Below are 23,005 nucleotides of genomic sequence, written 5' to 3' on the forward strand. Positions count from 1 at the left end.
GAAGTTCGTCCAAGGGCCATTCAAGGGAATGCAAAGAAATATTGAAATTAAATCAATATTAAAATATACCTTAAAAAAATATAAACGCTTATACGTATAGTTTAAGGTTTAGTTGAAATGCAATCGAGTAACCTGCTTCAGCGTTCCTGTTTTGTCACACTTTCGCCTGTACCCTTATATGCCAGTCTTGCTATTGTATGTGCTATACTTAATATTACGTACGTTTGTGTGGAAAAAAGAAATTTTCGAAACCTCCTTTAGTGTTTTATCAGGGTAACTGTGATTTTATATCTTTCCAATCACGTGCTAAGTCTTTCAAAGTAGGGTTTGCAATATCATCTAGATCATCTTGGTCTTGCGCCTTCTCTTCGGCCTGTCCGTCGCTTGGGGGGTCTATCTGGAGAACGAATCGAGTGTATACGGTTTTGTTAATGTCAGATATCAGTCCAACAGCGGCTTTGAGATCTTTGGAGAGTCGTTGGTTAGTATCTATCACGTGACTCATTTTATGACTTAGCATGTCGGCTGGGCTCATGTTAGGCCTTTTGTCGTTTACGAGCTGATCTGCATCTAGTAAGGGGCCTAGCGATGTTCCCCATGTGATATTTGGTCTGTCGCCATCTGCGTATTGCCTTAATTGTAGCGATTGTTCCTCTAGTTCCAATTGCAGTTTGCGTACTTTCGCTTCAAGCGGTTTAGTATCCTTGTCACGATACTGGATTTTGGTTACCTTAGTGACGCGATGCTGCTTTTCGGGAGTATTCGATAGTTTTGCTACTTCTGATTCCGCTAACTTGACCCTCTGCAATAATTGATCTTGAGACTTACGAAGATGCTCATCTTGTACTTTTAGTTTCTCTTGCAGAGTATCCACCCGTTGTAGCAACTTGTGTATAACATTGATCGTAAGTTTATCTCTGGATAGCTGTTCTTCTTGGTCCTGTGAGCCTTCTGCTTTATCAGCAGGGGTACCAAACTTCAATTTTGCATCCGACAAGTACCCTCTTTTCGTCAATTCATCGTTGATATAAGCTACAGCATCATCAATTGAAAGGAATTTTCTCGACATACTACTTTAAGGCGCTTCAGCTCCACCGGAGTATTGTATCCTGAATAAAGTGTACTTCAAACTCGTTTCTGTGTATATATGGATGTATACATGCATATGTATATATATATATGTTTATATATCAACACTGTTTCATACGTCCAGGAAAAGTTAATGGTTTCATTGTATATTTGACGTTATACACAAATAAAGGAAAAATGATAATGTCGTCAGCCGTAGAAGATCATCACACTGAGGCCCAAAGTAGAGACTAGGAGAGCATTTCTTTATTGCCAATTGTATTGATGGAATATTGTTTTTTCGTTTTTCATTTTAATTTCATTTTTAATGGTGGTGGTCATCTTCGATTTCTTCCAACACTAACCAGTCACCTTCTTCAACTTCGGCAGCTTGTTCAGTAGCTTCCTTAACAGTTTCCACTTCAGAAGAAGCATACTCCTTCAAAGCATCAGCAGATTGAAGTTCTAGCTCTGGGATCTTTGGGGCAGCTGGAGGGGTCCATGGCTTTACAGAACCTTGGGCATCAGCAGCAGTGACTGGCTTCAAATGCACAGATTTCAATTCCTTCAAATATAGCCCTTGAATGACATTACGTCTGACTAAACCGGTGGAAAAACCACGGCTGGCTCTTAGGGTCAATGGTACAGCTCTGAACATCCTATCTGTTATCCTTCGCGATTTCCGGAAAAGAGGTAAAGGTAGTCCACTTATTCTTCTATAACTGTGCAAGTATTCCATCTTCACCTATTTAATGGTTTACATACAAAATCGTGAATTTCTGCTAATGTAAAACATATATCATGATATACGAAGATGATATTTATTGGTTCGTGTGTGACGATATATGTCCTTGTCACGTGATTGATAACAGCTTATGCTGTAGTCTGCCTCTTGATCTGTTTTACAGTATGGTTTATAGACTGCTGCAGTAGCGATGGATCGTGGAATTTTGTAGAGTATGTGTTGTTTGACGTTAATGTTCTTGGAGGAGGGAGTTGTGATTGCGCGTTACTATTCTGTTTGGTTGAAACACCAGTGGTAGTGTTGGTATGAATATTTCCTCTTTGCGGCTGTTTACTGACTTTCAACAAGTGCCCAACATCCACTCTATTTTCTGGCTTGAATATCCGCTCATAGCCTGGCGATCCCTTGTATATTTCGTTCAAGACATCGAACTCTTCGAGTACATCCCTTTTCTTTAGTCTCTCGGCCATTCTTTTCTTCTTGTTTGTGGGACAGTGTATAGCCACCGGCTGTACGATTCTCTGCTCTTCATCATTGCTGGGAGTTTTGCGCAAACGTTTTCTCTTCTTAGTAGATTTCCTTTGCCTCTTCTCTTCGTTTATTGACACATTCCGGTAGTAGTCAGCAACTAAACGTATATGGTTCTTACCTTGAAGATGCGATTTCCGTACGCTAGCAGTATCATGGGTAAGGTAAGATTTGCAGTACAAACAATAGAATCTAACCATATTAAAAATATAGGGCTTACGCAGACTTGTTGTTTGTTGTTTCTTGTTTCTTGTGTCTTGTCTTTGTCTTCTTTGATATTTTGCGATGAGATGAGATTAAAAGGCTGTAAAAGTGTACTAAATGTGTGATAAATGTGTGATAAATGTGACATTACAAGAGACACAATATTATTAGAAGTTTCCAAAACAGTTATATGATATGGCACATTCGAGCGACCTGGAATAATATATTTTCCAGGACGCCATGAAGTAAGTCATGGCCTAACCTTATGATGAGCTTTTGAAATTGCTTGAACAATTTGTATTAACTTCTCTCAATCACGTGAGCATTATAAGGCTAGCTATTACTTTTACTATTCATATTACCCGCATTTATTTTTATCCCACAATTATTCGAGGAAAATCATCTGAAAAATTTCCAGATATACCTTATATGAAATAAAAAGTACATTTCAACAAGATTCACTTGAGAACAATCGTTTATCCATAATCGTTTGACCCATTTTAGCCTTTCTGTTAATTTGTATTTTTCTTCATAAACCGATTAAGCTTTTCGATATGTCTTTCTTGGTCCCTAGATTTGCCGTTGCCAAGGCCTTCAGACCTTTGTCTGTTGGTGCAAGAGCTTTCTCTTCATCATTGCGTGTTTCCGCAGCTGCTTTCGATCGTTCGAAGCCTCATTTGAACATTGGTACCATCGGTCACGTCGATCATGGTAAGACCACTTTGACTGCTGCCATCACCAAGACTCTAGCTGAACGTGGTGGTGCTGACTTTTTGGACTACTCTTCTATTGACAAGGCTCCAGAAGAAAGAGCCAGAGGTATCACTATTTCTACTGCTCATGTTGAATACGAGACTGAAAAGAGACATTACTCCCACGTTGACTGTCCAGGTCACGCTGATTACATCAAGAACATGATTACTGGTGCTGCTCAAATGGACGGTGCTATTATTGTTGTTGCTGCTACTGATGGTCAAATGCCTCAAACCAGAGAGCATTTGTTGTTGGCCAGACAAGTTGGTGTCCAACACATTGTTGTTTTCGTTAACAAGGTTGACACCATCGATGATCCAGAAATGTTGGAATTGGTTGAAATGGAAATGAGAGAATTATTGACTCAATATGGCTTTGACGGTGACAACACTCCAGTGATCATGGGTTCTGCTTTGTGTGCCTTGGAAGGTAAGCAACCAGAAATTGGTGAGCAAGCCATCATGAAGTTGTTGGACGCTGTTGACGAATACATCCCAACCCCAGCCCGTGACTTGGAAAAACCATTCTTGATGCCTGTTGAAGATATCTTCTCCATTTCCGGTAGAGGTACTGTCGTCACTGGTAGAGTTGAACGTGGTAACTTGAAGAAGGGTGAAGAAATCGAAATTGTTGGTCACAACACCACTCCTTTCAAGACTACTGTTACTGGTATTGAAATGTTCAGAAAGGAATTGGACCAAGCCATGGCTGGTGACAACGCTGGTGTCCTTTTGAGAGGTGTCAGAAGAGACCAATTGAAGAGAGGTATGGTTTTGGCTAAGCCAGGTACTGTTAAGGCCCACACCAAGTTCTTGGCTTCCTTGTACATTTTGACCAAGGAAGAAGGTGGTAGACACTCCGGTTTCGGTGAAAACTACAGACCACAAATCTACGTCAGAACTGCTGACGTTACCGTCGTCTTGAAGTTCCCAGAATCTGTTGAAGACCATTCCATGCAAGTCATGCCAGGTGACAATGTCGAAATGGAGTGTGAATTGGTTCACCCAACTCCATTGGAAGCTGGTCAACGTTTCAACATCAGAGAAGGTGGTAAGACAGTCGGTACTGGTCTAGTCACTAGAATCTTGGAATAAGCGACTTGAACGTTTATGTATATATATTCCCTCTGGAATCTTTCAGTAAAGTGAAGATGATTCTAATCCTAGAAACAACATTCTTTCCTGTATATAACCGCAAAGTTTTCAGTTTTATGTTTGATTAATAATATAAGTATCAATCCTGTCGATTTGAGCTTTACAGTTCTTTGTATTCTTGTATTTCAGACCGTTCGGTCTTTCTAGTCTGCATTTTTCATATCTTATCTAAAAAAAAACGGACATTTAAGACCGCTTTTCTTGCATATTGTGTATATAAACCAAAATGGCTGCGAATATCAAATACGAATATAAAATGCAGATCAAAATAAAAACGTCAAACGAAGTCACACACTCACGCACCTTTCTTTGTGGGTAATGTTTAACTGAGAGTCTAAGACTAATCATTACAAGGATATCAGTTCAGGACTATTGTCGGTGTTGATCCCTTTACGATGTTATTTTCAACGCCCTATTTATGGTTGTTGTTGCTAGGCAGTGTTGATGCTTTAAGTCCACATATATTGGCGAAGCAACCAGATATTTCGATAGATATAGACCGTTCTCCAAGCCTAACACCAGATCAAGGTCTTTTGAAGATTGGCGGTAAATACGCAGTTGCATCAGACTTGGAGATATGTAATAATCTGACAATGAACAAGATATTCTTGAAGTATCCAGGCTCTAATGCGGTGGATGCTGCAGTAACCGTTGCCCTATGTATAGGGATGGTTAATTTCTTTAATAGTGGTATTGGTGGAGGTGGCTTCAGTGTCATTTCTACCAAACAGGAGAAAGTAACGTATGATTTCAGAGAAATGGCACCGCAGTTGAGCAACAAGACGATGTTTAATGACAAAGAGGATTACGCTTCTATCATTGGAGGCCTGGCAATTGCTGTTCCTGGAGAACTAGCAGGTCTATATAAAATGTGGGAAGAGCATGGTAGTGGGAAAATAACATGGGCAGAGGTTTTGCAACCTGTAATTGAGTTAGGATATGAAGGTTGGGAGATAGGGGAAGTTCTTGGGGCATCGCTAGGTGCTTACCAGCATTTTTTGACGATGAACTATGAAGACTGGAAATTTGTTTTCAACCACGACGGTACCATCAAAAAAGAGGGAGATTGGATACGGAGACCGACACTCTCAAAAACACTTGAAGTTCTAGCTAAAAATGGGTCTGCAGCACCCTTCTATGATCCCAAGTCGTATTTGGTTAAGTCTATGGTTTCAAAAATTCAACAGCATGGAGGCATTATTACGGCAGAGGACTTCACTCAGTATTCAGTGAGAAGAGAAAAACCACTAACAACTCTAATTCGCCATGGCTGGGAGAACATGCCAGACAATGATCTCACTGTCTTAACATCGAGTGGATCATCCAGTGGAGCCGCATTGATTGCAGCATTGAAAATCTTAGATGGATTCTCATCGGTGACTGGTGGAGATTACTTAACTGAGCAAACTTATCAATTAGTGGAGGCTATGAAATGGTTAGCCAGTGCAAGGTCAAGATTGGGGGACTATGTTCATAAAGACAGTCTTCCTTCTAGAATAGAATCGATCTTAAATGATACTTGGATTAAGAACGCTGTTAATAAAATAAAAGAAAATAGCCAAGAAGGTGAATTTCGTACATTACCACACTGGAAAGATTATAATCCAGTATATGAATTGAATGAGCCACACGGAACGGCGCATTTTTCTGTTGTCGATGATCAACACAATGCTGTATCTTTAACTACCACTGTTAATCTATTATTTGGCTCGCTAGTTCACGATCCAGTTACTGGTGTCATTTTCAACAATGAAATGGATGACTTTTCCATACCTGGGCGCTCTAATAGTTTCGGATTGGCCCCATCTGCTTACAATTTCATTGAACCCGGTAAGAGACCTTTATCGTCCATGGTTCCGACGATTATTCTCAATGAGTTGGGGCTTCCAGATATGGTTGTTGGTGCCTCTGGAGGCTCACGTATAAGTCCTTCAGTTTTACAAGTTATTACGAGACGGTACTGGTACCAAATGCCATTGCTAGAAGCTATTGCGTACCCAAGAGTTCACCATCAACTTTTGCCAGATGTTCTAGAAGTGGAAAGCATCCCAATGTTGGGCAAATCCCTCATTAAACAATTAGAGGAAATGGGCCATTTCCCCAAAGAGCTTCCATCAAGATCTGTGGTGAACGGGATATGTCGTGTTAACGCAGAATGGCACGCTGTTAGCGACTACTGGCGGAAAAGAGGCATTGCTGCTGCAATTTGAATTGAATGAGACAATAGCGGGCTAATCATTCACAACAATCTGTATGGTACATAGGCTTTCATGTAGCTCTAGTGTTCTAAAATATTTGATCAATACTCAGATCCAGGCCTTTAATATTGTTCATAAGAGTAAGAGTGTATTATGTATCACGTGATGTGGTATGATGTTGTTCTTGTTCTCGTTCTCGTTTTTTTTTTTTGGGAGCCTGGAAAAGTGCTTAAACAGTAAAAAGCTTCGAATTATTTTGATGCGGCTCTCTTTGATCTATAACTATTAAATGTTACAAAGTTTAGTTACGAATGCATAAAAGGAAAAGGTACTTGTGAACAAGGCTAAAACGGAAGTTGGAAGAGCTTTAGTTTTTGAAGGTTTCTTTCTCCAAAGGTAAAGATTAGCTATGGCTGAAGTGAAACCGCTGCCGCAGGCACCGCTGAGGAATCAAGATAGAACAGATGAATCAATGAGTACAGAATCAAATAAAGAAACAAAGGGTACTGTGACGAAAAATGATGATGATGATGATGATGAGTTTGAATTTTTTCATGAATTTAAAAGGGACAAGGTAAGATCGCCTATTCATCAAATTACAAATGAATTGAAGATTAGGGGCATTGATACGGAGTACTTGTTTTTACCATTTAGGCCAGAACAAACAAACGAAAAACTTCTATCTTTTTTAAACGCATTATTTCCCCTTGGTAATGGTCAACCAGTTGCAGATGACAAGATTCCCAAGATTCTAAGCAAAACTGATGTATGGACTTTGCTGCAGGCTTTGAAATATATCTGGTGTAGGTTACCTAAAGGTGAAATTATAGGTTGGCCAGCGTATATTGAATTTAAGAATAAAGAGGCTGAACAGAACTACTCGCAGAAGTCATTTTTAGAGATAATGCCAAAATGTTTAGACTCGCCAAATCATGCATCAATTGTATATGACTTTTTTGATCTAATTGTTACATTGGCATCGAACTCGAAAAAGAATAAGATGAGTGCGAGAAAGATATCCAAGATGTGCGCTATATGGGCCTTTCAAACCAGCCACTACGTAAAGGCATCCACATCAGATGCATCAAGAAAGGCAGACGTAAATGGATATAAAGAAGGATTGAAAGATTGGGTTCCAGCATCTGAAGCTATGTTCCATTTGTTGCTCGCATTTATTCGGTCGTTTGTTCCAACGGACTCCAGTAAAGTCAAGCTTCCTAAGAGCTTGAGAAATATCTTATTTGACAACGCATATCCGCCCAAAACAGCAGATACTTTCAATCATGACACCGTTCTTACTGTGCCTTTAGTGACGTTAACGACAACGAAGTTTTCCAGGAAACCATGGCAATTGATTGAAAGGTGTAATGAGTTAATGAGCTTTGACGAACCAGAAAATTTTGTGACAAGGGAAGACTACGCTTTGCTCAAATCTCTGTTCAAGAAAAAGGACAACACCGGAGGTATAAGCAGTAAGATGTCAAAGGAATCCAAACGACTAATGAAGTGTATGTCAACAAAACATTCTACATTTCAAGCAGGATGGGGTAAACGGAAGAACCTAAGCGTACCTAATTCCAAGGTAATAAAGGATTCACTCTCTATCAGTCGTGTAGACATTGATGATTATTTTATTTGGGCTTGGCTCTCGACTTTGTCATATGAGCAAACCACACAAAAACGCCGTTTGTTCGGGAGATCCTTAATTTTGGAATTTGAATTTGACGGATTTAAAAAATGGCTTATATTAGAGGAAAGCGATGCGATGCTGGTAAATAAAACATATGAGACAGATACTATGGCTGATAGTTCTAATAGTGTGGGTTCTGATGAAATGAAAAATAAGTTCCTGGAACAGGTTGAAAAGGCCAAGGTGGACGGCGAGAATCCTAACTCCGTCACAGAAAATGTCAAAAATGATGCGGCTGTAAATGCCAAGAAACCTGTCCATCAACTACAAGAACCTGTTCCAGTAGTCGAAGTTAAATCAAAACCATTACCGATACCGCAAAATATAGTTAGCCAAGATCATAAGGCAACGAAAGCATCACAATATACAGTAGCTGCTCCAAAGAGCCACTCCGAAATTATGTCCAATATGGTACTCGACTCTTCTCAACCTTCGGAACCTTCTAAAGAGGATAGATCCTCAGCCGTTGCAACAAACCAAATGCATATGCAAGCTAGAGAAAACCGTGCAGTCGCTCCACAAGAAATTCCCCAAGGGAGAAGCTCCCCGGTACGACAAAGAACAACACCTCCGCCGCATATTTACCAAAATCCTGAGCCCATGCCTCCAAAGCCCCGTACACCCGTGCAGTCTCAGAGTGTACAGCCGGAGAATGTACCAACAGAGAATGATGCGAATGAGAAGCCCGTTCCGATATTCACTAGTCCTTACAGTAAATCGAATACAGAAAAACTAGCGTCTAACCCCAGTTTTGGTACGTATCGGCCACAATATCGGGATTTATCACCTACCCCCACTCCGTTGTCAATGAGTCAAAACCCAAGCTTGGCTGAATCGGTAGTTAGACAATCTTCCTCAACGTACGATGAAAACAGTATCAGAGAGTTGCCGGTAGAAACGTACGGAAAACCAACTCGCAGGAATCCAAGTGAAAGTCATGCAATAAATCAGGCACCATCTTCCAATGCCAAGGAAACTGAAATTGGATCAAAACCTGCCAAGGATAATGTCTCGTCTGCTGAACCCCCTGGTGATAAAGATATGGCAGATTTAACTAGCATGGTTGATGATATGACTTTGGAGATGATAATCGCTGATCCTGGTGATGCTGTGAAGGACTTGGATGCTAGTGTACGTACAACGGAGGAGAAGTTTGAAACTCTAACGATGTTCGATAAATATAAAATGCAAGCGGAAGAAGGCAAACCTTTAAGCGAAAGGTTGAACACCAGTGAAGTCAGTGTTGTTACACCTTTGGACCTACCTAGTAATACTGCATTGCCACCTAAACGCGTTCAAGTTGGCGATGAGATTGCGAAGTCCGCCATTGGCCGGAATGCGATCTCTGAGAAGAATCTGCCTTCTGTTCCGAAGCCAGTTCCTGTTGATGTTGCTAGAAATGATCAAGTTAAGTCGCCCGATGTCTATCCGGTAGAATCTAGATCGCATTACTTAGATCCGAATTCGAATATTAATGACAGGGGCTCACAGTCTGCATCTCCGAATAGGGTTCAAAATAGTCCTAATCAGCAATATGTTTATGGTAGTCCAAATGGTAGTGCAGAACCCGTCGTCGAAACTAGAGGCAGAGTAATGGAACATACACAAGCTCAAGCCAATTTCGCACCTACTTATACAAACCAAAGAAGTCCAATCCCTCCTCAAGAACAAGCACGGAGGGTGTCGCCTAGGATTTATCAGGAAAACATTCCTAGTGTATCTCCCACCAGGCAGCAGGCTAGTCGCTCGCCTGACAGATACGGCTACGACTATCCAAGTGAAGGCTATGCTTATAGCGAACCTAACTACGGAGTACCGGTTCCTGAAGCACAGTCTTATAGAGAACAAAGAGCACCAAATCCATCTCAAAATGTGAACTACGGTTCGCCTTATGCAACACAGCGTGAACAGTCTGAAAGGCCTAATGATGGCAGACAAAGATTAGATCCGCGGGCGCATAACCAAAGGCACTTATCACCGGAGGGTCAAAGATATAATCAACATCCACCTACTGGGCATGTGGCCAGTCATTCTCCACAACCGATGGGTTATCCAGGCCAACCGGTTTCAAACAGAACGTTCATGTCACCGACACCAAATCAAAATATGCCACCTCAGAGTGGTCACCCTTATCAAGGACATCCCTCAAACCGTGGGGCTTTAAGCTACGATCCAAGGAGAGCTCAGGCGGGTGCTGTACCTCAATCGATACCTCAAGGGGCGCCTTATCATGGGCCTCATCATGTGCCACCCAACTCTATGCCACAGGGTGTGCCACAGGGTGTGCCACAAGGCATGGGTGGAGCCCCATATGGTCCTCAGAGATATAGGAATCAATCTCCAACCCCACATCAGCAGATCTACACATCACCTCCGCCTATGCAACAGGCACAATTCCGCTCACCTGGAAACAGAGGCAGACAAGTACAACATCAATCGCCGGTTGCACCCCAACATGCATTTGCTCCAGACGCACCTGTAAAGAATAAGCTGCATAGCGGTAATATTGCTAAGAATACTAATAGAAAGAAACTATATGCGGATATTCGTAACGGAAATTTTGGTATTTAGATTTTTGTGCATTCAAATGTATATACGTTTTATTAAAACATTATCTGCATCGATGTGCTGTGTCAACATGTATATACTTTTTGCTCTATTGTTTGAACTAGTTGGTTGATGCTCGCTTTTAGTTCGGCAAAGATCTTCAAAAAAATAAACTTCCAACACCCAAATTGGACATTGAAATTAATTTTTAAAATTAATGACTCCGATACGGGGAGTCGAACCCCGGTCTCCACGGTGAAAGCGTGATGTGATAGCCGTTACACTATATCGGATACTAACATGTTTTATTGATCTTCAGAAAAAATCTTATCCTACAGGATTAGTCAGGTTCTTTTTAAGTCTACTTTTAGTTTCTAGACATACTTAAGGCCTTCACCTGTCACTGCTTCCAAAAATGGCATTAAACGACCATATGAATCTATTGCATTTTCGAATGAGAAGACCCATCTTCTAATTCGAAATACCAACCGCTCACCGGTTTAGAGAAGGCTAGCCCCGCACTTTTTTAAGTTTTACCCACTAAAAGTTATTTTCGGTGCTGAAAAGAATAACGAAACTGGTGAGACCTATTTTTGTCTAAAGGGATTCAAGGCGAGAAAAAAAAATGGCTACAGATGAATCTAAAAATATCTACCAAGCAAGATGTGATGGTATTACAAATTACTCTGGTTCTGTAGTACCACTTCAATGGCAAATCCCAAAAATAACCACAGCAACTGTTGATTCTTTCTAGTTCCACTGGCGTCCTTCAGGGTAAGAATGAAGCGTATGATCAACAACGGATTCGAAAAGAAAACTAAAGCTGAAACATGCTCTTCGAACCTTTAAAAAAAAAAAAAAAAAACACAATTGGAAAACTAAAGGCTAAAAGGTTGTGCAAATAAGAGAAGAAGCTACCGGTTTGAAACCTCGAATACTCAATCGTTAGCGCACTACCTCATCCACCGTGGAAACAAACAAACAAACAAACAAGCTCACATGTCTGAAATACGTAATGAACCCATGAGCGAGCCCGATTCTTCCGTGGCTCCATCTAACGAAGATAGTGCGGACCCAAAGCAAGAAGAAAAGGTCGAGGTCGAACAAAAGCCAGACACAACAACAAACGATTCCGTAGAGGATCCAGCGTCTAAACTCGAAAGCAAAAAGCCAGACACTCAATTACACGAGGAACAAGAGCAAGAACAAAAGAAAGAGGAGCCCAAGAAAGCGTCGCATTGGCGAGCGGGGTCTCTCAAAGTCAAGTCTTTTACAGGATACGCATTGAACCTTCGATGCTGGAAAAACGCTGACAAGCAAGAAACAGTAGAAACTGAAGAAAACGACCAACAACTTGAACCTGAGCCTGAAGCAGATCCTGGCACAGAGCCTGAGCCTGAGGCAGAAACTGAGACCCCATCACAAGCTGAAGATCAACAACAGAAACAACCACCCAAAACAGAAGCAGAGAACAACCAACCCCATTCTGACTCGGAAGGGTCCGAAAGCCAACAACAGCAAGTATAGCGTCGCAACACGCACGCCTTATCACGTCATTTGACGCCATATAGATCTTCTTCCTTACATAGATGTATTTTTAAATTTTCCGTTGTTTCAGCATCTTACGAATTGGAGTTGCTGAAACCCATCGCATACATTACGAATGAATAGAATGTAATAATGCGTAACGAAAATCCTATCTCCCACACTACAAAAATCGCTGGCGTAATTTGTTTCTGTTCTCTGCGGACGAAACCCACATTATACACCCTATAGAACAGCCTACGCATAGTTTGGCCCTCAATAGAAGAGAATCATTGCGTATTGTAGACTGAAATCCCAGTGTTCAATACAGATAGTAGATAGATAGAAGATATATTGAATACTTAATTAGCAGCCAGCATCTTCAATTAACAATAGTGTGTGTGTCTGTCTGTGTCGCTGGCACCGCGAAAACTAAAATAACTAAAGTAGGGCAACTAACCAGCATTGCACACACACACTCCCAGCCTAAACCACAAAAACATGGTAAAAAATAGAACTGCGCCTGTGAAAAAAAAAAAAAAAACAAAAAAAAAACCTAAAACTAAAACGAAATTTTCACACTTATTACCGTAATGGGGAAAAGACTATCTCTTCTCAGCATTGTATCTACGAACAACATTTTTTAGAAGAGGGCGCATGACCTTTGCCGAAATAGCAGCTTAGAAAGCGCTGCTGTTGCTATATATAAAACGAACAAGACTCAGGCACGAAGTAGTTTCTTTTTAAAGAAAAGTTTATTCTTTTGACGCAAGGAGATGGGCCATGTGATACGGGTTTTTCTTGGCGAGTAAGAGCTGTTGTATGGGGTTTTCTGGGTTTCACAAGCGGCGAGATGGGGACCAGAACCGCTACGGGAGTGTCGCAGGACCGTTTGGTTTTGGCGTACCTATTCATTTACGTTAACAATCCGGCTTCTTTTCTCGTGGTTGCTGGGTTCCCATTTATGTGTTACAGCCGTTTTAGTGAATATGGAAGATAGTTTTAGCTGTGTAATTGTAATTTATTTGGAAATGGACGGATAGAAAGAGAGGGAGGGTTTCTGGGTTTGGTAATTGAGTTTGAGATCCACCTCCAAACGATTATGACGGGAGGGGATATGGGAGAGGGGGGGACCTTGTGAGCATTCTTGCATGTTCGGTTGCAATTGCACACTGCACAGTTGCAAATGGAAATGTAATTTCTTTCTGATTTTAGTTTCTTGTCTTGTCGTCGTTTGTGGAGCTAGAAAAGCACGTACAAACTCACGTGTAGGGCACGAGTTTTAAAAATAGCAGAGATACAAGGCAGTAATCAGTAATTCGTCTTAGTGTCATGTAGTTGTGTGTGGGTTGTGTTTGTGCCAGTAGGTGTTTTACCCAACTAATTCTGTCTGACATATATAAAAACAGTTATACCAGATCACTGAGAGGGTTCTTTCCCTTCATTCTCGAGATTATGGATGATTGTGTATGCATGAAGATTTATTTTAAGATTTATTTAGATTGATCTCCCATCGATTGCGACTACTAGACTAGAAGAGACTAGACAAGACATTCACAGGTTGAAACCATAGGCTACCACGCTCGTTTTCTTCCTTCCAAATTATAACTAAAACTCAATTTTTTTTACCTTATAACTACTACTGCTGCTACGCCCTAGTACTATTTCTACTATTTCTGGCACAATTCGCTTCTTCTTGATAACGAATCGAACACTTAAAGAAGGAGAAATACTAGAGCAGAGAGCATTCACAAGTGAAGTAAAGAAAATAAAATAAGAAAAAGGACTATACTTTACCTTATTTTATCTTTACCTTCTCATTCTTTCAAGGTTCAGAGCTAGTATATTGTGGGGTTTAGAGTGTTTTATTACAACATTCATTTACATCACCAACACTATAGCCTAAAAGGACTCTGCAAAACACCTCCCAATAATATCTATCTATCTCTCTTTCTTAAGATCTGTGGTTACAATCAATCACTGAGATTAGATCGGGACAAAAAGTAATATTTTTTTTTAAGGGAAAAAAAGAAAAGAAAAAAGACATCGATGATGCTATCCATTAACCAAGCACTCTCGGTTCTACTATTTTTGGTATCGGTTTGCTTTGCGACACCGCTCCCACTCTCGAAGAGGTACCTGGACTATGACAGTTACAAGGTCAAAGGTGTGAATATCGGAGGATGGCTTGTGTTGGAGCCATTTATCACTCCTTCTTTATTCGAGGCATTCCGTACCAATAATGACAACGATGACGGAATTCCTGTGGACGAGTACCATTACTGCCAGCAACTTGGTAAGGACGAGGCTACTAAGAGACTAACGCAGCATTATTCTACCTGGATTACCGAGGATGATTTTGCTGAGATGGCGAAGACGGGTTTGAACATGGTTAGAATTCCAATTGGTTACTGGGCCTTTGATTTGCTAGACGATGATCCATATGTCACCGGAGTTCAAGAAGGGTTCTTGGATCAGGCCATTGGATGGGCTAGTAAGTACAATTTGAAAGTGTGGGTTGATTTGCACGGTGCCCCAGGCTCTCAAAACGGGTTTGACAACTCTGGTCTAAGAGATCAGATCAAGTTCCAAGAGGACCAAAACACACAACTTTTGAAGAATGTGTTGATGCACATTATTGAAAAGTACTCTGGAGAAAACTACACCGACACTGTTATTGGTGTTGAAGTGTTGAACGAGCCATTGGGACCAAACATTGACATGAACAAGCTGAAGGACTTGAACAACTGGGCTTACGACTACTTGAGAAACCAGGTCAAGGGCGACCAAGTCTTGGTCATCCACGACGCATTCCAAGCTCCACAATACTGGAACGATCAATTGACACTTTCCGACGGCAACTACGGTGTTCTTGTGGACCACCACCACTACCAAGTCTTTTCTCCTGGCGAGTTGAGCAGGTCCATGGACGACCACATTAGCGTCGCATGCCAGCAAGGTTGGGATTCTGTGTTCGAGGGCCACTGGAACCTAGTTGGTGAATGGTCTGCTGCATTGACCGATTGTGCCAAATGGTTGAACGGTGTTGGTGTTGGCTACAGATACGACGGTTCCTTCAACAAGAACGGTGACACCTCGTACTACATTGGCTCCTGTGAAGGCAGCCAAGACATCACCACATGGTCTGAAGACAAGAAGAACAACTACAGGAAGTACATCGAGGCTCAACTCGACGCTTACGAGATGAGAAACGGGTGGATCTACTGGTGTTGGAAGACCGAAAGCACTTTGGAGTGGGACTACAAGAACTTGGTGCAAAACGGCTTGTTCCCACAACCATTGGACGATAGACAGTTCCCTAACCAATGTCATTACGGAGGTTAAGGGAGGAAACCCAAAATAAAAACACAAAAGCATATAATACAACAAACAGACACGCAGACAGACACTCACTCACTCACTCACAGCAAGGGAAACAAAAGTAAACTAAAAGAAGCGCTTAGCTTAAAGGTAAAAAAAGGAGAAGGCGCGCCTGCTAATGACAGAGTGTAAATAATTCGGAACTCACTCACGCGCGCCCACACTCTCCTTCTATATACATTGGGTATGTTTTTTTTTTTTTTTTTTCTGTTCTTCATCGAGTAGTGTGAGCCAAGGCCTAAGCCAAGGCCTAAGCCTAAGCCAAGCACATCACTCATCATAGTCATCACTCGTTTTCTCAAAATGTGTCCCCTTTTTTTTCCGTAATTTTAATTCAGTGGGTGGGCCAAACTCCACACACATAACACCGTGATTTTCATTCAATATTAGTTTTTTTTTTTAAAGATCCTTCCTTTTAGGTTAACCATATTTTCCATTACGTCGTTAAAAAACAAACATACAACACTAGAAAGCAACACCATCTACGCACTGTGCACCAAACATACATTATACGACTCTCTATAACGTCTATAATATTTTTTAGTTCTTTTAGTTGAGTAAAATTAAAAAAAAAAATCGATAATTAATAATCAGTCGTGATCCCAGGTCAGGGCAGGACATGTCAGGTCCGGTCTGGATTCTAGACCCCTCGAGACACATATATCGCATATAAAGTACCTCCCTCCCCCCCAATAGACCCTCCCAAATCAAGCCCCTTCCCGCATTCTCACCGTGTATGCCTCCGTGGTTTCCGTCTATATGATGTACATCTCAGCCTCCTTTCCTGATTCACTACAGTAATTTACCCTCACCCTCTTCGAAAATGTTCTTCCATAATTTTCCCTCTCCCAATCGTAAAATGCAGCATTGCTTCCGAGGCTGTTATAGAGTCATATGCACTAATATATAATAAAAGGGCGAAATCGAATTCACTCTCACGTACCTGATCTGCAGTGTACACCAGGGAAAGGATTTTATTTTATTTGTTTTTTTTTTCTTTCTTCGCATTGAATGAACCCTTGTAGAGTTAGTTATTAAAGCTTTATCCATTCTTTAGATCAATCACCAAAGAACAGAACACACAACCCTAACTCAGGAAGTTACCAAGAACTAGTATCGTAATATCATATGGCAAGCGAAGACCAACCACCTAAGGTTCCGGACGGCTGGAAAGCTGTCTTCGACAAGGAATATAAAACGTGGTTCTACGTAAACCTGAAAACCAACGAGTCACAATGGGAAGAACCCAAGGGAACGACATGGCCTCACATAGACTCCCAGAGACCAGCAGGTCCCCCACCACCACCAACTTACGATAAAGCTACTGGACAATCGGCAAGAACCGGACAGCCTTACCCAGGCCAGCAGTATCCTCAACAGCCATACCCACAACAGCCATACGGACAAGCACCATACGGACAAGTGCCATACGGACAACCGGGTTATGGTCAACCAGGTTATGGTCAGCCTTATGGACAGCCAGCCTACGGACAGCCAGCCTACGGGCAACGGGCTTACGGGCAACAACCATACGCTCCACAGCAGAAGGCAAGCGGTGGCAGCAAGTATGGTGGTGCCATGATGGGTGGTCTGGCTGGTATGGGTACTGGTTTGCTTGCTGGTTCTCTACTCACAAGTGCTATGCAGCCTGATGTCTACGTCGAAGAGAACAATTACTACGACGGCGGTGATGGCGGTGGCGATTACGGTGGAGGCGACTTCGATGGCGGCGACTTCTGATCCAGCTTTCTCTCTCCCCCTTCTCTCCCTCTCTCTATATATATACGTATATGATGTGTATATGTAAATGACACGTGATCTGCATTTTGTTTATGTTTGTTTGTTTTTAAAGCAGTAAAGAAAAAGAGGTGATGCCATCCCAGAATATAACAGCGTTATAGCGTAAAATGTGGTGGTGATCACGGAGATCAGCAGTTGCAGTGGTTAGCTAGGTACCAGACTAATTGGTAAATTTTTTTTTGAAACAGCTATAGTATTTTAGCACCAACTTTGGTTTGAAAAGGAGCCACCTTTACGTGTGTGTGTGTTTTTTTTTATTCCGATTTCCTAGACAACAAGTGAATTCTTGTTATCAACTAGGTTATTTGAGGTTGGCAATACGATAAGGGCGCCACTTTGTGTCCCGAAGGATTGAAAGACATATATTGTAATAGTCAGACACGAAGAATACTGGGAATTCAGATGTCAGAAAGTGATGAAGTACCTATAGTCAATTTAACGTTAGAGGATGAAGGGGACAGTGAGACACCGGAGAGTGGGAAGGAGACGCCGAAGCCTAGTAGAGGGTTAAAAAGAAGTCTCAGTGGTACAGAGATGATTCCTGAGCTTCAAATGGGCGCGAAACAGTTCAAGAGTGAAGAAGGGCTTACTGAACTGACAAGTTCTTTTTCGCCATCAGGTTCGGCGTCGAATGTGATTGTATTATCCAGCGAAGACGAAGAGGAGGAGAAGGATCGGAATAAAAAGAGTATGAACGACAACAATAGTCAGCGAGTTGAAACGGATAACAGGGCTAACGAGAAACGTAACCAGGACCAACGCGATGCTTTGGCGACAATGAAAAGGGCGAGAGATCAAATGAGAAAACTACACAGTATGATTGAAGTTCTAACCAATAAATTAGCCCGTCGCAAGGACTTTGAAGACACTATACAGCTCAAGTACAGATCGCTACAGCAGCTTTACGGGGAACATCCAACCATTCCTTCACAAAAAAACCTTTTGTCCGATCTGCGACAGCAACTATTATCAGCACAACAACGCACAGCAGCCACAAGGACAAAACTCTATGCTATAAGAGACCAGCTGGCTGCTACAGAACATAATATCGCCGAGCTGCACGAAGAACTGGAAAGAAAATCGGATCAGTACGAAACTACTATGATTCCCGAACTTGTGGCCGTCCCGAAGGATGTTATCACTAATAGGAAGAGCCATGACCTTTTCGTTGGAACTATCTATAAGGTGAAAGAGCTGTTGAGGGAAACATCGAGACCAGAGGGGAACAAGAACCACATATCTCAACTTTGCGATCGTTTGCTTTCGTTCGAATCGGATATTTACCACATGCGACCAACTTCCGCTTTCATCAAAGCCGCAATATATCACGTATTAACAGAACTTACGGCACAAGGTATAAAGATGCCATACGTTTTCCAAAGGTTCAAAGAACTAAATTTATATGACGAAGAATTATCAAGGGTAAACGATACTGTGTCAAATGAAACAAAGTTCAAGAGAAATATGGAGCAGTTGTATTCTTTAGCTGACAAGCTTAACCGACCTGATGCGGAGAAAAATCAAATTAAACATTATGCAAATATTGTTCAAAATGGTTATCTAAACCACTCAAAGCAAATAATCAATCACTCTGGCCATTATAATAGAATTGTTCACGCAATGCTGCGTCTTGAACAACTGGGAGTACGGATTCCCTTTGTGATGGAAGAGATGAAGAGGCTTAAATACGATATTAACAAGGCTATAGATTCTGTGCAGGTATTCGAAGAATTAAGACGATTGAAGGCTCGACTATTAGAAGAACCATCACAGAGCCAAAAAGTTGAGAAACTCTTAACAGACTTGGATATTCTGAAGAGCTTTATTACCTATTCCCTTGAAGGTGATGGTACCTTCGATCCGACCTTAATAAAGAAACTTTACCAATTAATGGTTCGATTGGAAAGGTTAAACATCAACCTTCCTCTTACAGCTGAGGCGTTACACAAACTCGGACTCTCATGGCATGACTTTGTTGATACCGAATACTTTTTAATGAGTATTCAGAAGATGGAATCAAGATTAAGAAACCAATCTTCTCGCCCAAGGGAAGAATTAAACACCATATTCCATTCACTGGGATGTCTCACTAGTTTCATTAAAGAGTATGAGGCCATAGAGCTCAATGGAGACAGCAAGACACCTCAGTTTAATACAGATGAAATATGCCATGCTGCGCATATATTATATTCATCTGGAATTATGCTAGTCTATTGCAACGAAGTTTTGGATAAGTTGGGATTCACGTGGAGATACTATCCAGAATTTTCAATAAAAGCCATCGAAACTGCAAAAGATCTACTGCAGAATGATGAAACAAAGACTATTCACGAGAAGGGGAATATTCTTACCCTCTTACAGACTCTTGAAAAAGGAATTGAAAGATCAGCGGATAAAGCTATCTTTCATGAGATGAAAATAGAAAGCTTCAAGCTCTCACTTTCAACATTGAAAAAGAGTGGTTGTAAAATAACCAGTGTAGAACTAACATTTCAAGCTATCATAGATGGTTCTTACTTGAAAGCGCTCCAAACACATTCCAGTAATGGTGACGATGGATACTTCAAAACCGAACCAACAGATTTGACAAATTCACCAGTCATTAAAGCCCAATCGCAGTCATTAGACGAGGATTTGTACGTATCGGGACAAAGTTCAGTAAAGAAGTCAAGCGAACCACCTTCCACCTCATCTATAAACTCTATGAGGGATGAAATCGAAGAAGCAATAATTAATTTATCGACAAATCTCTCATTGAACAAAAAGAGTCAAGATACTATGGTCAGTGCGCTATCAAACATACTAAGCTTTTTTAAGATATCCATGGAATTTAGGGCAAATACGGTACCATCAATGTGGAAATCTACGGTTCAAATGAGTATAGACGTCTTAGATTTATTTTCTTATCTCAATAGCATCCCTAAATCTCTCGAACGTCTTAATGAACTAGGGTTTGTGATCCCCGAACAATATATTGATGACGATGAATTAGCAATCATTGGTCGAAACACCATAAAGGAAGAAGATTTCGTAACTTACGATTCGGATAACGATGAAAACATAGATGATGTTATTCAAAATTACAATTCAAGAATGGATCAATCCTTGAGAATGACCAATATCTATAATGCGTCGGATGCTTCTTCCTTGAGAGATTTGCTAGAAGGTCTTAAAGAAATTGAAACAGAAGTAGAAGGTGAGGAAATGACTCCAAATGAACTTACAGTTAATCTATTAAAGCACCAGAGGCAAGGGCTACGCTGGTTACTATCTATGGAAAAGTCTTCCAAAAAAGGAGGTTTATTGGCTGATGATATGGGTTTAGGCAAAACGGTCCAAAGTCTAGCATTAATTGTATCAAACAAACCGGAACCAGAATCAAAGGTTAAAACAACTCTTGTTGTTGCTCCTGTGTCTGTTTTGAGGGTATGGAAAGATGAGGCTGCAGTTAAAATTAAGAGGGACGCAAATCTTAAAGTGATAATTTATGGAGGAGGAGAAAACAACATTAATAAATTCAAGACTTGGGAAGATATTGCTCAGTATGATATAGTTCTTGTATCATACCAAACACTTGCTAGCGAGTTAAAAAAACATTGGCCAGCTAGTTGGAAGACTGATGGAAAGCAACCTGATATTCATGCCGTTGATATTAAGTTGATGAATCAAATAAAGAAAAAGTCTGAATACTTCTCTCCATTCTATCGTAACGAATCAGAATTTTATAGGATTATCTTAGATGAAGCACAGAACATCAAAAACAAGAAAACACAGGCAGCTAGGGCTTGTTGCACAATTTCATCAACATATAGATGGGCTTTATCTGGTACCCCAATTCAAAATAATATAGATGAGTTATATTCACTATTAAAATATTTGAGGATACCACCATACAATAAAGAGGCCAAATTTCATGCAGATATAGGTGTTGTGTTGAACATGAAAAAAGCCCATGACTATAACGATAGCGAAAGGAAACGTGCAATGAAGAAGGTCCAAGTTTTACTCAGAGCTATAATGCTACGTAGAACGAAGACATCACAAATTGATGGAAAGCCTATATTAGAGCTTCCGGAAAAGAAGATATTAGAAGTATCTGATAAACTAGAAGGCGAAGAAGAAAAATTCTACCAAGCACTTGAAGGGAAATCGAAAGAAAAGGCCAAAATCATGCTAGAAAGCAAGCAAAGACAAGGTGCCTATTCGAGTATCTTGACGCTACTATTAAGACTAAGACAAGCCTGCTTACACTCAGAACTAGTGAAGATCGGTGAGTCGAAAGCGGAGAGTGCCAAAATTATCCATGGTAAAGATTTCGAAAAGGACTGGAAACCACTATTCTTCACTGCTAAGAGAATGACACAAGATTCTGCAGTCGTGAACACCATAAATGTCTGCCTAGATGAAATGACATGTCCATTTTGTATGGAGCAGATGGACCTCAACTCCATGGCAATTTTAAGCGCATGCGGTCACTGTTTGTGTACACAATGCGTCGAATCCTTCGTCGATAACGGTAAGTTAGAACCGAACGCCGCTTTCGGGCCTAAAGGTACGAATTCTGTGAATATTCCGTGTCTTGTATGCAAAAAGATGAACAATGACAAACAGATAGTGAGCTACCAGTTATATGATCAAGTAGCCAATCTCGGCTATTCTATCGAAAATTTGAAGTCCGAGTACGACAACGTTGTAGGAGAACAGAAGAGAAGATTGAAAAATGGTTATAAAATTGACTACGAAAACCTCTCCGAGTCAAAAAAGGTCGAAATGTGTTTGGACATTATCAAAAAGGTGGTCGATTCCAACGATGACGAGAAAATTGTGATCTTCTCCCAATTCACCATTTTCTTCGAGATTTTAGGATACTTCATCAAGAAAAAACTCAATCTCAACTTCCTCACCTACGATGGAAGTATGTCATCAAGCCAGAGAGGTGCGTGCATCGAAACGTTCTTCCAGGACAAACAGTACAGAATAATGCTCATTTCCATGAAAGCAGGTAACTCCGGTTTAACGCTTACATGCGCAAATCACGTGATCCTTGCGGATCCATTTTGGAATCCTTTTGTCGAAGACCAGGCAATGGACAGATGCCACAGAATCTCACAAGAAAGGGAGGTCTATGTCCATCGCTTGTTGATCAAGTCCTCGGTCGAAGACAGAATTGTTGAATTGCAAAACAAGAAAAAAGTCCTTGTCAATTTAGCCATGGATCCAACACAAATTAGAGAGGTCAATAAGTTGGGAAGAAGAGAGCTAGGTTTCTTGTTTGGTTTGAATGCATTAGAGTGAGCCCTACTATGCAAGCCAGAAATAATCCGGCATCCGAGAAACCCATTGGAGTTCGTTACCGGTATTTTTTTTACTCGTTTGTTGACTTTGCTGTATCAGCCGGACTTGTCCTGCAGGG

The 23,005-nt window shown here is 41.0% G+C and overlaps 10 protein-coding genes and 1 non-coding gene across 11 annotated transcripts; 7 read left to right on the top strand and 4 right to left on the bottom strand.

The window, feature by feature from the left end:
* Positions 1 to 268: 268 nt before the first annotated feature.
* KLMA_10226 (uncharacterized protein) lies at positions 269 to 1,069 on the bottom strand (the record flags this gene model as incomplete). Its single annotated transcript, XM_022819107.1, has 1 exon — positions 269 to 1,069. The coding sequence occupies one exon, from the start codon at positions 1,067 to 1,069 to the stop codon at positions 269 to 271; it is 801 nt and encodes a 266-aa protein (XP_022673757.1).
* A 324-nt stretch (positions 1,070 to 1,393) lies between these two features.
* On the bottom strand, positions 1,394 to 1,726 carry KLMA_10227 (ATP synthase subunit H; the record flags this gene model as incomplete). Its single annotated transcript, XM_022819118.1, has 1 exon — positions 1,394 to 1,726. The coding sequence occupies one exon, from the start codon at positions 1,724 to 1,726 to the stop codon at positions 1,394 to 1,396; it is 333 nt and encodes a 110-aa protein (XP_022673758.1).
* Positions 1,727 to 1,941: 215 nt separating this feature from the next.
* On the bottom strand, positions 1,942 to 2,541 carry YHC1 (Yhc1p; the record flags this gene model as incomplete). Its single annotated transcript, XM_022819129.1, has 1 exon — positions 1,942 to 2,541. The coding sequence occupies one exon, from the start codon at positions 2,539 to 2,541 to the stop codon at positions 1,942 to 1,944; it is 600 nt and encodes a 199-aa protein (XP_022673759.1).
* A 558-nt stretch (positions 2,542 to 3,099) lies between these two features.
* On the top strand, positions 3,100 to 4,392 carry TUF1 (translation elongation factor Tu; the record flags this gene model as incomplete). Its single annotated transcript, XM_022819141.1, has 1 exon — positions 3,100 to 4,392. The coding sequence occupies one exon, from the start codon at positions 3,100 to 3,102 to the stop codon at positions 4,390 to 4,392; it is 1,293 nt and encodes a 430-aa protein (XP_022673760.1).
* Positions 4,393 to 4,847: 455 nt separating this feature from the next.
* Positions 4,848 to 6,662, top strand: ECM38 (gamma-glutamyltransferase; the record flags this gene model as incomplete). The annotated part of the gene is made up of 1 exon (XM_022819152.1): positions 4,848 to 6,662. One exon carries the CDS (start codon positions 4,848 to 4,850, stop codon positions 6,660 to 6,662), a length of 1,815 nt encoding a protein of 604 aa, XP_022673761.1.
* A 397-nt stretch (positions 6,663 to 7,059) lies between these two features.
* Positions 7,060 to 10,911, top strand: MSB1 (Msb1p; the record flags this gene model as incomplete). The annotated part of the gene is made up of 1 exon (XM_022819163.1): positions 7,060 to 10,911. One exon carries the CDS (start codon positions 7,060 to 7,062, stop codon positions 10,909 to 10,911), a length of 3,852 nt encoding a protein of 1,283 aa, XP_022673762.1.
* Positions 10,912 to 11,108: 197 nt separating this feature from the next.
* KLMA_R101 lies at positions 11,109 to 11,180 on the bottom strand. The gene has a single exon. It is a non-coding gene; the product is annotated as a tRNA-Glu (tRNA).
* A 730-nt stretch (positions 11,181 to 11,910) lies between these two features.
* Positions 11,911 to 12,414, top strand: KLMA_10233 (uncharacterized protein; the record flags this gene model as incomplete). Its single annotated transcript, XM_022819174.1, has 1 exon — positions 11,911 to 12,414. One exon carries the CDS (start codon positions 11,911 to 11,913, stop codon positions 12,412 to 12,414), a length of 504 nt encoding a protein of 167 aa, XP_022673763.1.
* Positions 12,415 to 14,460: 2,046 nt separating this feature from the next.
* On the top strand, positions 14,461 to 15,756 carry EXG1 (glucan 1,3-beta-glucosidase; the record flags this gene model as incomplete). The annotated part of the gene is made up of 1 exon (XM_022819185.1): positions 14,461 to 15,756. The coding sequence occupies one exon, from the start codon at positions 14,461 to 14,463 to the stop codon at positions 15,754 to 15,756; it is 1,296 nt and encodes a 431-aa protein (XP_022673764.1).
* A 1,164-nt stretch (positions 15,757 to 16,920) lies between these two features.
* Positions 16,921 to 17,532, top strand: WWM1 (Wwm1p; the record flags this gene model as incomplete). The annotated part of the gene is made up of 1 exon (XM_022819196.1): positions 16,921 to 17,532. The coding sequence occupies one exon, from the start codon at positions 16,921 to 16,923 to the stop codon at positions 17,530 to 17,532; it is 612 nt and encodes a 203-aa protein (XP_022673765.1).
* Positions 17,533 to 17,994: 462 nt separating this feature from the next.
* Positions 17,995 to 22,887, top strand: ULS1 (translocase ULS1; the record flags this gene model as incomplete). The annotated part of the gene is made up of 1 exon (XM_022819207.1): positions 17,995 to 22,887. The coding sequence occupies one exon, from the start codon at positions 17,995 to 17,997 to the stop codon at positions 22,885 to 22,887; it is 4,893 nt and encodes a 1,630-aa protein (XP_022673766.1).
* Between the last annotated feature and the right edge of the window lie 118 nt (positions 22,888 to 23,005).

The sequence above is a fragment of the Kluyveromyces marxianus genome, chromosome 1, assembly GCF_001417885.1.
Source record: "Kluyveromyces marxianus DMKU3-1042 DNA, complete genome, chromosome 1".
Lineage (NCBI taxonomy): Eukaryota > Fungi > Ascomycota > Saccharomycetes > Saccharomycetales > Saccharomycetaceae > Kluyveromyces > Kluyveromyces marxianus.